General features: G+C 53.5%; 1 protein-coding gene across 1 annotated transcript; it reads left to right on the plus strand.

The window, feature by feature from the left end:
• Positions 1 to 4,817: 4,817 nt before the first annotated feature.
• CHRNB1 (cholinergic receptor nicotinic beta 1 subunit) lies at positions 4,818 to 11,788 on the plus strand. Its single transcript, XM_072150082.1, has 11 exons — positions 4,818 to 4,903; positions 7,498 to 7,637; positions 7,800 to 7,844; positions 7,988 to 8,097; positions 8,180 to 8,288; positions 8,409 to 8,556; positions 8,655 to 8,846; positions 9,012 to 9,235; positions 9,323 to 9,486; positions 10,368 to 10,515; positions 11,587 to 11,788. The coding sequence occupies exons 1-11, from the start codon at positions 4,846 to 4,848 to the stop codon at positions 11,725 to 11,727; spliced, it is 1,479 nt and encodes a 492-aa protein (XP_072006183.1). The 5' UTR covers positions 4,818 to 4,845; the 3' UTR covers positions 11,728 to 11,788.
• The last annotated feature ends 1,040 nt before the right edge of the window (positions 11,789 to 12,828 follow it).

The following is a 12,828-nucleotide window of genomic DNA, read 5'->3' on the forward strand; positions in this document are numbered from 1 at the left end:
CAGTGAGTGGGGGTCTGGGTCCCTCTCTTGTAGGCAGTGAGTGGGGGTCTGGGTCCCTCTCTTGTAGGCAGTGAGTGGGGGTCTGGGTCCCTCTCTTGTATACAGTGAGTGGGGGTCTGGGTCCCTCTCTTGTATACAGTGAGTGGGGGTCTGGGTCCCTCTCTTGTAGGCAGTGAGTGGGGGTCTGGGTCCCTCTCTTGTATACAGTGAGTGGGGGTCTGGGTCCCTCTCTTGTATACAGTGAGTGGGGGTCTGGGTCCCTCTCTTGTAGGCAGTGAGTGTGGGTCTGGGTCCCTCTCTTGTATACAGTGAGTGGGGGTCTGGGTCCCTCTCTTGTAGGCAGTGAGTGGGGGCCTGGGTCCCTCTCTTGTAGGCAGTGAGTGGGGGTCTGGGTCCCTCTCTTGTAGGCAGTGAGTGGGGGTCTGGGTCCTTCTCTTGTAGGCAGTGAGTGGGGGTCTGGGTCCCTCTCTTGTAGGCAGTGAGTGGGGGGTCTGGGTCCTTCTCTTGTAGGCAGTGAGTGGGGGTCTGGGTCCCTCTCTTGTAGGCAGTGAGTGGGGGGTCTGGGTCCTTCTCTTGTATGCAGTGAGTGGGGGTCTGGGTCCCTCTCTTGTAGGCAGTGAGTAGGGGTCTGGGTCCCTCTCTTGTAGGCAGTGAGTAGGGGTCTGGGTCCCTCTCTTGTAGGCAGTGAGTGGGGGTCTGGGTCCCTCTCTTGTATACAGTGAGTGGGGGTCTGGGTCCCTCTCTTGTAGGCAGTGAGTGGGGGTCTGGGTCCCTCTCTTGTATGCAGTGAGTGGGGGTCTGGGTCCCTCTCTTGTAGGCAGTGAGTGGGGGTCTGGGTCCCTCTCTTGTATGCAGTGAGTGGGGGTCTGGGTCCCTCTCTTGTAGGCAGTGAGTGGGGGTCTGGGTCCCTCTCTTGTAGGCAGTGAGTGGGGGTCTCGGTCCCTCTCTTGTATACAGTGAGTGGGGGTCTGGGTCCCTCTCTTGTAGGCAGTGAGTGGGGGTCTGGGTCCCTCTCTTGTATGCAGTGAGTGGGGGTCTGGGTCCCTCTCTTGTAGGCAGTGAGTGGGGGTCTGGGTCCCTCTCTTGTATACAGTGAGTGGGGGTCTGGGTCCCTCTCTTGTAGGCAGTGAGTGGGGGTCTGGGTCCCTCTCTTGTATGCAGTGAGTGGGGGTCTGGGTCCCTCTCTTGTAGGCAGTGAGTGGGGGTCTGGGTCCCTCTCTTGTATGCAGTGAGTGGGGGTCTGGGTCCCTCTCTTGTAGGCAGTGAGTGGGGGTCTGGGTCCCTCTCTTGTATGCAGTGAGTGGGGGTCTGGGTTCCTCTCTTGTATGCAGTGAGTGGGGGTCTGGGTCCCTCTCTTGTATACAGTGAGTGGGGGTCTGGGTCCCTCTCTTGTAGGCAGTGAGTGGGGGTCTGGGTCCTTCTCTTGTAGGCAGTGAGTGGGGGTCTGGGTCCCTCTCTTGTAGGCAGTGAGTGGGGGGTCTGGGTCCTTCTCTTGTAGGCAGTGAGTGGGGGTCTGGGTCCCTCTCTTGTAGGCAGTGAGTGGGGGGTCTGGGTCCTTCTCTTGTATGCAGTGAGTGGGGGTCTGGGTCCCTCTCTTGTAGGCAGTGAGTAGGGGTCTGGGTCCCTCTCTTGTAGGCAGTGAGTAGGGGTCTGGGTCCCTCTCTTGTAGGCAGTGAGTGGGGGTCTGGGTCCCTCTCTTGTATACAGTGAGTGGGGGTCTGGGTCCCTCTCTTGTAGGCAGTGAGTGGGGGTCTGGGTCCCTCTCTTGTATGCAGTGAGTGGGGGTCTGGGTCCCTCTCTTGTAGGCAGTGAGTGGGGGTCTGGGTCCCTCTCTTGTATGCAGTGAGTGGGGGTCTGGGTCCCTCTCTTGTAGGCAGTGAGTGGGGGTCTGGGTCCCTCTCTTGTAGGCAGTGAGTGGGGGTCTGGGTCCCTCTCTTGTAGGCAGTGAGTGGGGGTCTGGGTCCCTCTCTTGTATACAGTGAGTGGGGGTCTGGGTCCCTCTCTTGTATACAGTGAGTGGGGGTCTGGGTCCCTCTCTTGTAGGCAGTGAGTGGGGGTCTGGGTCCCTCTCTTGTATACAGTGAGTGGGGGTCTGGGTCCCTCTCTTGTATACAGTGAGTGGGGGTCTGGGTCCCTCTCTTGTAGGCAGTGAGTGTGGGTCTGGGTCCCTCTCTTGTATACAGTGAGTGGGGGTCTGGGTCCCTCTCTTGTAGGCAGTGAGTGGGGGCCTGGGTCCCTCTCTTGTAGGCAGTGAGTGGGGGTCTGGGTCCCTCTCTTGTAGGCAGTGAGTGGGGGTCTGGGTCCTTCTCTTGTAGGCAGTGAGTGGGGGTCTGGGTCCCTCTCTTGTAGGCAGTGAGTGGGGGGTCTGGGTCCTTCTCTTGTAGGCAGTGAGTGGGGGTCTGGGTCCCTCTCTTGTAGGCAGTGAGTGGGGGGTCTGGGTCCTTCTCTTGTATGCAGTGAGTGGGGGTCTGGGTCCCTCTCTTGTAGGCAGTGAGTAGGGGTCTGGGTCCCTCTCTTGTAGGCAGTGAGTAGGGGTCTGGGTCCCTCTCTTGTAGGCAGTGAGTGGGGGTCTGGGTCCCTCTCTTGTATACAGTGAGTGGGGGTCTGGGTCCCTCTCTTGTAGGCAGTGAGTGGGGGTCTGGGTCCCTCTCTTGTATGCAGTGAGTGGGGGTCTGGGTCCCTCTCTTGTAGGCAGTGAGTGGGGGTCTGGGTCCCTCTCTTGTATGCAGTGAGTGGGGGTCTGGGTCCCTCTCTTGTAGGCAGTGAGTGGGGGTCTGGGTCCCTCTCTTGTAGGCAGTGAGTGGGGGTCTCGGTCCCTCTCTTGTATACAGTGAGTGGGGGTCTGGGTCCCTCTCTTGTAGGCAGTGAGTGGGGGTCTGGGTCCCTCTCTTGTATGCAGTGAGTGGGGGTCTGGGTCCCTCTCTTGTAGGCAGTGAGTGGGGGTCTGGGTCCCTCTCTTGTATACAGTGAGTGGGGGTCTGGGTCCCTCTCTTGTAGGCAGTGAGTGGGGGTCTGGGTCCCTCTCTTGTATGCAGTGAGTGGGGGTCTGGGTCCCTCTCTTGTAGGCAGTGAGTGGGGGTCTGGGTCCCTCTCTTGTATGCAGTGAGTGGGGGTCTGGGTCCCTCTCTTGTAGGCAGTGAGTGGGGGTCTGGGTCCCTCTCTTGTATGCAGTGAGTGGGGGTCTGGGTTCCTCTCTTGTATGCAGTGAGTGGGGGTCTGGGTCCCTCTCTTGTATACAGTGAGTGGGGGTCTGGGTCCCTCTCTTGTAGGCAGTGAGTGGGGGTCTGGGTCCTTCTCTTGTAGGCAGTGAGTGGGGGTCTGGGTCCCTCTCTTGTAGGCAGTGAGTGGGGGGTCTGGGTCCTTCTCTTGTAGGCAGTGAGTGGGGGTCTGGGTCCCTCTCTTGTAGGCAGTGAGTGGGGGGTCTGGGTCCTTCTCTTGTATGCAGTGAGTGGGGGTCTGGGTCCCTCTCTTGTAGGCAGTGAGTAGGGGTCTGGGTCCCTCTCTTGTAGGCAGTGAGTAGGGGTCTGGGTCCCTCTCTTGTAGGCAGTGAGTGGGGGTCTGGGTCCCTCTCTTGTATACAGTGAGTGGGGGTCTGGGTCCCTCTCTTGTAGGCAGTGAGTGGGGGTCTGGGTCCCTCTCTTGTATGCAGTGAGTGGGGGTCTGGGTCCCTCTCTTGTAGGCAGTGAGTGGGGGTCTGGGTCCCTCTCTTGTATGCAGTGAGTGGGGGTCTGGGTCCCTCTCTTGTAGGCAGTGAGTGGGGGTCTGGGTCCCTCTCTTGTAGGCAGTGAGTGGGGGTCTCGGTCCCTCTCTTGTATACAGTGAGTGGGGGTCTGGGTCCCTCTCTTGTAGGCAGTGAGTGGGGGTCTGGGTCCCTCTCTTGTATGCAGTGAGTGGGGGTCTGGGTCCCTCTCTTGTAGGCAGTGAGTGGGGGTCTGGGTCCCTCTCTTGTATACAGTGAGTGGGGGTCTGGGTCCCTCTCTTGTAGGCAGTGAGTGGGGGTCTGGGTCCCTCTCTTGTATGCAGTGAGTGGGGGTCTGGGTCCCTCTCTTGTAGGCAGTGAGTGGGGGTCTGGGTCCCTCTCTTGTATGCAGTGAGTGGGGGTCTGGGTCCCTCTCTTGTAGGCAGTGAGTGGGGGTCTGGGTCCCTCTCTTGTATGCAGTGAGTGGGGGTCTGGGTTCCTCTCTTGTATGCAGTGAGTGGGGGTCTGGGTCCCTCTCTTGTATACAGTGAGTGGGGGTCTGGGTCCCTCTCTTGTAGGCAGTGAGTGGGGGTCTGGGTCCCTCTCTTGTATGCAGTGAGTGGGGGTCTGGGTCCCTCTCTTGTAGGCAGTGAGTGGGGGTCTGGGTCCCTCTCTTGTAGGCAGTGAGTGGGGGTCTGGGTTCCTCTCTTGTATGCAGTGAGTGGGGGTCTGGGTTCCTCTCTTGTATACAGTGAGTGGGGGTCTGGGTCCCTCTCTTGTATACAGTGAGTGGGGGTCTGGGTCCCTCTCTTGTATACAGTGAGTGGGGGTCTGGGTCCCTCTCTTGTAGGCAGTGAGTGGGGGTCTGGGTCCCTCTCTTGTAGGCAGTGAGTGGGGGTCTGGGTCCCTCTCTTGTAGGCAGTGAGTGGGGGTCTGGGTCCCTCTCTTGTAGGCAGTGAGTGGGGGGTCTGGGTTCCTCTCTTGTATACAGTGAGTGGGGGTCTGTACACTGTGGGGTGTAGTTGCGGGTAGGTATGTGACATACGTGTGCAGGAATGTCTGGCAGGGGAGGGGGGTCTCATGCGACAGCTGCCTGAGGATTTGTGAATGACAAGGCAAGACCCCCTGTCCTGTCCGTCACAGAGACCGCCCCAAGCAGAAGAGACATGGAGGAGACCTGGAGACTGCTCGCCGTTACTCTGCTGTATACAGCTCTGCTACAAGGTGAGAGGACCAGGGGGAACTACAACCCCCAACATGGCTGAGATACTGACCGACTGTACATATATAGTACTACAACCCCCAACATGGCTGAGATACTGACCGACTTTACATAGTACTACAACCCCCAATGTGACTCTGATACACACCGACTATACATATATAGCACTACAACCCCCAACATGATTGTGATACACACCGACTGTACATATATAGTACTACAACCCCCAATGTGACTGTGATACACACAGACTGTACATATATAGCACTACAACCCTCAATGTGACTGTGATACACATCAACTGTACATATATAGCACTACAACCCCCAACATGATTGTGATACACACCGACTGTACATATATAGTACTACAACCCCCAATGTAACTGTGATACACACCGACTGTACATATATAGTACTACAACCCCCAATGTGACTGTGATACACACCGACTGTACATATATAGCACTACAACCCCCAATGTGACTGTGATACACACAGACTGTACGTATATAGCACTACAACCCCCAATGTGACTGTGATACACACCGACTGTACATATATAGTACTACAACCCCCAATGTGACTGTGATACACACAGACTGTACATATATAGCACTACAACCCCCAACATGATGGTGACACACATCTAATGTACATATATAGCACTACAACCCCCAATGTGACTGTGATACACATCAACTGTACATATATAGTACTACAAACCCCAACATGACGGTAATAAACACCGACTGTACATATATAGTACTACAACCCTCAACATGATGGTGACACACATCTAATGTAAATATACACTCACCGGCCACTTTATTAGGTCCACCTGTCCAACTGCTCGTTAACACTTAATTTCTAATCAGCCAATCACATGGCGGCAGCTCAGTGCATTTGGGCATGTAGACATGGTCAGGACAATCTCCTGCAGTTCTCCCGAGCATCAGTATGGGGAAGAAAGGTGATTTGTGGCCTTTGAACGTGGCATGGTTGTTGGTGCCAGAAGGGCTGGTCTGAGTATTTCAGAAACTGCTGATCTACTGGGATTTTCACGCACAACCATCTCTAGGGTTTACAGAGAATGGTCTGAAAAAGAAAAAACATCCAGTGAGCGGCAGTTCTGTGGGCGGAAATGCCTTGTTGATGCAAGAGGTCAGAGGAGAATGGGCAGACTGGTTCGAGCTGATAGAAAGGCAACAGTGACTCAAATCGCCACCGTTACAACCAAGGTAGGCAGAAGAGCATCTCTGAACGCACACTACGTCCAACTTTGAGGCAGATGGGCTACAGCAGCAGAAGACCACACCGGGTGCCACTCCTTTCAGCTAAGAACAGGAAACTGAGGCTACAATTTGCACAAGCTCATCGAAATTGGAGAGTAGAAGATTGGAAAAACGTTGCCTGGTCTGATGAGTCTCGATTTCTGCTGCGACATTCGGATGGTGGGGTCAGAATTTGGATCCATCCTGCCTTGTATCAGCGGCTCAGGCTGGTGGTGGTGGTGTCATGGATCCATCCTGCCTTGTATCAGCGGCTCAGGCTGGTGGTGGTGGTGTCATGGATCCATCCTGCCTTGTATCAGCGGCTCAGGCTGGTGGTGTCATGGATCCATCCTGCCTTGTATCAGCGGCTCAGGCTGGTGGTGGTGGTGTCATGGATCCATCCTGCCTTGTATCAGCGGCTCAGGCTGGTGGTGGTGGTGTCATGGATCCATCCTGCCTTGTATCAGCGGGTCAGGCTGGTGGTGTCATGGATCCATCCTGCCTTGTATCAGCGGCTCAGGCTGGTGGTGGTGTCATGGATCCATCCTGCCTTGTATCAGCGGCTCAGGCTGGTGGTGGTGGTGTCATGGATCCATCCTGCCTTGTATCAGCGGGTCAGGCTGGTGGTGGTGGTATCATGGATCCATCCTGCCTTGTATCAGCGGCTCAGGCTGGTGGTGGTGGTGTCATGGTGTCTTTGGGCCCCTTGGTACAATGCCACAGCCTACCTGAGTATTGTTGCTGACCATGTCCATCCCTTTATGAGCACAATGTACCCTGTAACATCTGATGGCTACTTTCAGCAGGATAATGCGCCATGTCATAAAGCTGGAATCATCTCAGACTGGTTTCTTGAACATGACAATGAGGTCACTGGACACAAATGGCTCCAGTCACCAGATCTCAATCCAATAGAGCATCTTTGGGATGTGGTGGAACGGGAGATTCGCATCATGGATGTGCAGCCGACAAATCTGCGGCAACTGTGTGATGCCATCATGTCACTATGGAGCAAAATCTCTGAGGAGCTTCCAGCACCTTGTTGTATCTATGCCACCAAGAATTTAGGCAGTTCTGAAGGCAAAAGGGGGGTCCAACTCGTTACTAGCATGGTGGACCTAATAAAGTGGCCGGTGAGTGTATAGTACTACAACCCCCAATGTGACTGTGATACACACAGACTGTACATAGTACTACAACAACCAACATCAACTTACCATTGGTGAAGACTATATTACAGTCCTATTCGAGTTGAAAGGGGTCTGCACACTGTAGAGGGTCCAAGAAACTAAACTGGTCATGTGACGCGTTTATCATTACCAGGGGTCGGAGCCGCTCACTCCGAAGGATCTCTGAGGGATAAGTTGTTTGAAAATTACAATGTTCACGTCCGTCCTACGAGAACTCCTCAGGAGAAGGTGCCCGTCCAAGTGGGGATGGTCCTCTCCCAACTCATCAGCCTGGTAAGCTGGCGCAGCACTCACTCAGAGCCCCAGATACCACCTAGTCCTACACCACATGGTCCTGGTCCTTATGGCAAGCCGCCCCCTCCCTCTATGGATTGGGTCACATGGGTCACAACCGCTCTAAGGGAGTCTTCATCACGTTTCCTTTCTTTCCTATAGAATGAGAAAGATGAAGAGCTGACGACCAAGGGCTTCATGAATCTGGTAGGTTGTGGTCCATCCGGGGGCTTGGGGCCACTTATTTCATGGGGCCCGCACATTCCTGGCCTTGGGCTGCACACACTGTAACTGATGGGGTAATGGCACATTCTTCTGCTCACCACCTTCTAATCATCCGATTCCTCCAGGCTTGGAATGATAATCGCCTGACCTGGGACCCCACACAATATCATGGGATTGAGACCCTGCGGATCCCTTCAGACCAGGTGTGGAAACCGGATATCGTCCTCATGAATAAGTGAGTATGTGGCTGATACAGATCGGTGGTCCTCTGGCTCCGGGACTCTTGGCCACCTCTTCCTTCTTCTCCCTTCTGGCAGTAATGATGGTGAATTTGATGTTGCGTTGGAGGTGGAGGTTCTCGTGAACTGGAAAGGGAACGTGACCTGGCACCCACCAGCTCTCTATCACAGCAGCTGCAGCATCGAGGTGAGAGGCTACGGCTTCTCCTGTAGTGGTAGCCAGATCTCTGGGATAATGTAGACATGTCTCTATATGGTTGTGGTCACTCGTCCTCCTAATGGCTTCATCTCCACCCCCACCATTTAGGTTGAGTACTTTCCTTTCGACTGGCAGAACTGCAGCATGGTGTTCCGGTCTCAGACCTATGAAGCGGACGAGATCACGCTGGAGCATCCTCGAGACTCCCAAGGAAGGGAAATCACCCAAGTGGTCATCTTCCCGAATACCTTCACCGGTGAGGTCATCTAATATATAACATAGATACATATATAATGCTGAGGTCACACACAGGTCATCCAGGTCCTGTGGTTCACACAATTGTGTTTCTTGCAGAAAACGGCCAGTGGGAAATCCGTCACCGATCTTCTCGTAAGAACACCCTGCCCACCGACCCCACCTATGAAGATATCACTTTTTATCTGGTTATTCGGCGTAAACCCCTGTTCTACATCGTCAACATCATCGTTCCTTGCATCCTCATTACCATCTTGGCCATCTTCGTGTTCTATCTGCCCCCGGATGCAGGTAACAAGCCTTTGCTCCCAGGATTCACTTTCTAGGGTTTCATTGGGTTGGTACCACAGGTGGCGAGTGTGGAAGGTGTGAGCTTCACCATCTTGGGGATGATGGTCATGGCGGACTGTCTGTACTGTCTTGACTCTCTCCATCATCTGCTTTCCTTCCCTCCAGGTGAGAAGATGACCCTCTCTATTTTTGCCCTCCTCACGCTGACTGTCTTCTTGCTGCTTTTGGCTGATAAGGTCCCGGAGACCTCGTTGGCCGTCCCCATCATTGTCAACTACCTGATGTTCACCATGATCCTCGTTACCTTCTCTGTCATCCTGAGCGTGGTCGTCCTGAACCTGCACCACCGCTCCCCAAACACCCATCACATGCCCCAGTGGGTGCGGCAGGTAGAGCCCGTGGGTCTTCTCTCTTGCGGGTGCTGCTCTGGGTAAGTCTTCTCTTGTCTTGTACTAATCTTATCCTTGTGTTGTTAGATTTTTATCCTTCTTCTGCCCCGGTATCTTGGAATCAGTCGGCCAAAGTCTGAACCCCCAGTGGTGGCTCTACCTACCTCCCGTACAGTAGCCGCTCCGCGACACGCAGACGAGTACTTCATACGCCGGCCAGAAAATGACTTTATCTTCCCAAAACCAGAACGGTAAGAACATTACATGGCGCTAAAAACATCAACTCCAGAAAATCACAATGGCCACATGTGTTGTGTCTGCACCAGTTTTCTGGTACTATATACTGATAGAAGGTCTTTGTATCTTGTACATGTTATAAAGTGTCTGCACCAGTTTTCTACATGATTACACTGAGGCAGGAGAGACACATGACCTAGACGTGTAACTGATGGATTATATACACAAAGTGGTTTATTAGGACAATTTCTGATGACAGGTTCCCTTTAAACAAATATATGACTAAATGCAGAACCGTTATATTACACCACGGATGCCACTGTCAGGGGACAGCTGCGACGACAACTACCTCTCACACAGAATATACAGACAGGGGGGCGGGGCTGTGACCACCTATCACACAGGATATACAGGCAGGAGGCGGGGCTGTGACCACCTATCACACAGGATATACAGGCAGGGGGCGGGGCTGTGACCACCTCTCACACAGGATATACAGGCAGGGGGGGGGGCTGTGACCACCTCTCACACAGGATATACAGGCAGGGGGCGGGGCTGTGACTACCTCTCACACGGGATATACAGGCAGGGGGGGGCTGTGACTACCGCTCACACAGGATATACAGGCAGGGGGCGGGGCTATGACTACCTCTCAAACAGGATATACAGGCAGGGGGCAGGGCTGTGACCACCGCTCACACAGGATATACAGGCAGGGGGCGGGGCTGTGACTACCTCTCACACAGGATATACAGGCAGGGGGCGGGGCTGTGACTACCTCTCACACAGGATATACAGGCAGGGGGCAGGGCTGTGACCACCGCTCACACAGGCAGTATAAGATTATTACAGAAGTCATCAGTTCACATAGATATTTTGGGTTCTCCCTGCACAGGTATCAGGCGGAGGCCTTCTCTAAAGACATGAAGTGGTTCCTGGATGGACCCAGTTTGGGTCTTACTCTCCCTCCAGATCTTCAGTCTGCGGTCAGTGCCATCCGCTACTTGGCCCAGCAGCTGCAGGAGCAGGAGGACTACGATACGGTGAGTACTGGGAGAGCAGTGATAGGACGTTTTCCATCAAACTCCATCCTGATAAACCCAGGACATTACTCGTAGACCAAGGCGCTGGTTCTGGGGTAGTTCTCTTTGTGCAGGCTGCTACACTGTGCATGAGTGAGATTACATCAGACAGAAGAGGGGAAGAAGTGCTGAGAGATCAGAAGGGGAGACAGTGTAACAGCTGTAGAAGCTAAAGAACGGACAGGCTCTGGTAAACGCCCAAGGAGCCCTTCAGACTCATTAGCATAACTGTAAAAGTTGATATTAGAAGGAAGGAGTCCATGGATAACACATATAAGAAGATACCACCGTCCCGGTGCCCGGATCTATGGGTAATGTCCCGGGTTTATCAGGATGCATTGTGATGGGAGATATTTTTTTCATATCTCAAACAGTAATAATAATAGTATTATAATAATCATATTGATCTGTTGGGGTACTAATAATAGTATTATAATCCTATAGAACTGTCGGGGGAGTAATAACAGTATTATAATCCTATAGATATGTTGGGGGAGTAATAACAGTATTATAATCCTATAGATATATTGGGGGAGTAATAATAGTATAATCCTATAGATCTGTCGGGGGGGTAATAATAGTATAATCCTATAGATCTGTCGGGTGAGTAATAACAGTATTATAATCCTATAGATCTGTCAGGGGAGTAATAATAGTATTATAATCCTATAGATTTGGCGGGGGAGTAATAACAGTATTATAATCCTATAGTTCCATCGGGGGAGTAATAATAGTATAATCCTATAGATCCATCAGGGGAGTAATAACAGTATTATAATCCTATAGATCCATCGGGGGAGTAATAACAGTATTATAATCCTATAGATATGTTGGGGGAGTAATAATAGTATTATAATCCTATAGATCTGTCAGGGGAGTAATAATAGTATAATAATCCTATAGATCTGTCGGGGGAGTAATAACAGTATTATAATCCTATAGATTTGGCGCTGGAGTATTAATACTACTGTAATGCACACTATTAGAGGCCGGGTTATTATGTACGGCTGATTACGCCCTCTCTCCCGGCAGCTGAAGGAGGACTGGCAGTACGTGGCCATGGTGGTGGACCGCCTCTTCCTCTGGACATTCATCATCTTTAATACTCTGGGGACCCTCACCATCTTCCTGGACGCCAGCTTCAACCGCGCCCCGGACGCCCCATTCCCCTGAGAGGGAACATCCGGAGCCCAAAGTCTGAGCCTCTAATAAATGGTTTATATTGTTTTATAAATATTCTGATGTCTCATCATTGTATAATCATCCCGTTACCTCACACTCCCGCTCTCTATGGTGGCGGAGGACTCCCGTTACCTCACACTCCCGCTCTCTATGGTGGCGGAGGACTCCCGTTACCTCACACTCCCGCTCTCTATGGTGGCGGAGGACTCCCGTTACCTCACACTCCCGCTCTCTATGGTGGCGGAGGGCTCCCGTTACCTCACACTCCCGCTCTCTATGGTGGCGGAGGGCTCCCGTTAACTCACATGCCCGCTCTCTATGGTGGAGGCAGAGGAGTCCCGTTACCTCACACTCCCGCTCTCTATGGTGGAGGAGGACTCCCGTTACCTCACACTCCCGTTACCTCACACTGCCGCTCTCTATGGTGGCGGAGGGCTCCCGTTACCTCACACTCCCGCTCTCTATGGTGGAGGAGGACTCCCGTTACCTCACACTCCCGCTCTCTATGGTGGAGGCAGAGGACTCCCGTTACCTCACACTCCCGCTCTCTATGGTGGAGGCAGAGGACTCCCGTTACCTCACACTCCCGCTCTCTATGGTGGAGGCGGAGGACTCCCGTTACCTCACACTCCCGCTCTCTATGGTGGAGGCGGAGGACTCCCGTTACCTCACACTCCCGCTCTCTATGGTGGAGGCGGAGGACTCCCGTTACCTCACACTCCCGCTCTCTATGGTGGAGGCGGAGGACTCCCGTTACCTCACACTCTCGCTCTCTATGGTGGAGGCGGAGGACTCCCGTTACCTCACACTCCCGCTCTCTATGGTGGAGGCGGAGGACTCCCGTTACCTCACACTCCCGCTCTCTATGGTGGAGGCGGAGGACTCCCGTTACCTCACACTCCCGCTCTCTATGGTGGAGGCGGAGGACTCCCGTTACCTCACACTCCCGCTCTCTATGGTGGAGGCGGAGGACTCCCGTTACCTCACACTCCCGCTCTCTATGGTGGAGGCGGAGGACTCCCGTTACCTCACACTCCCGCTCTCTATGGTGGAGGCGGAGGACTCCCGTTACCTCACACTCCCGCTCTCTAT

Source organism: Engystomops pustulosus, chromosome 4 (assembly GCF_040894005.1).
Source record: "Engystomops pustulosus chromosome 4, aEngPut4.maternal, whole genome shotgun sequence".
Lineage (NCBI taxonomy): Eukaryota > Metazoa > Chordata > Amphibia > Anura > Leptodactylidae > Engystomops > Engystomops pustulosus.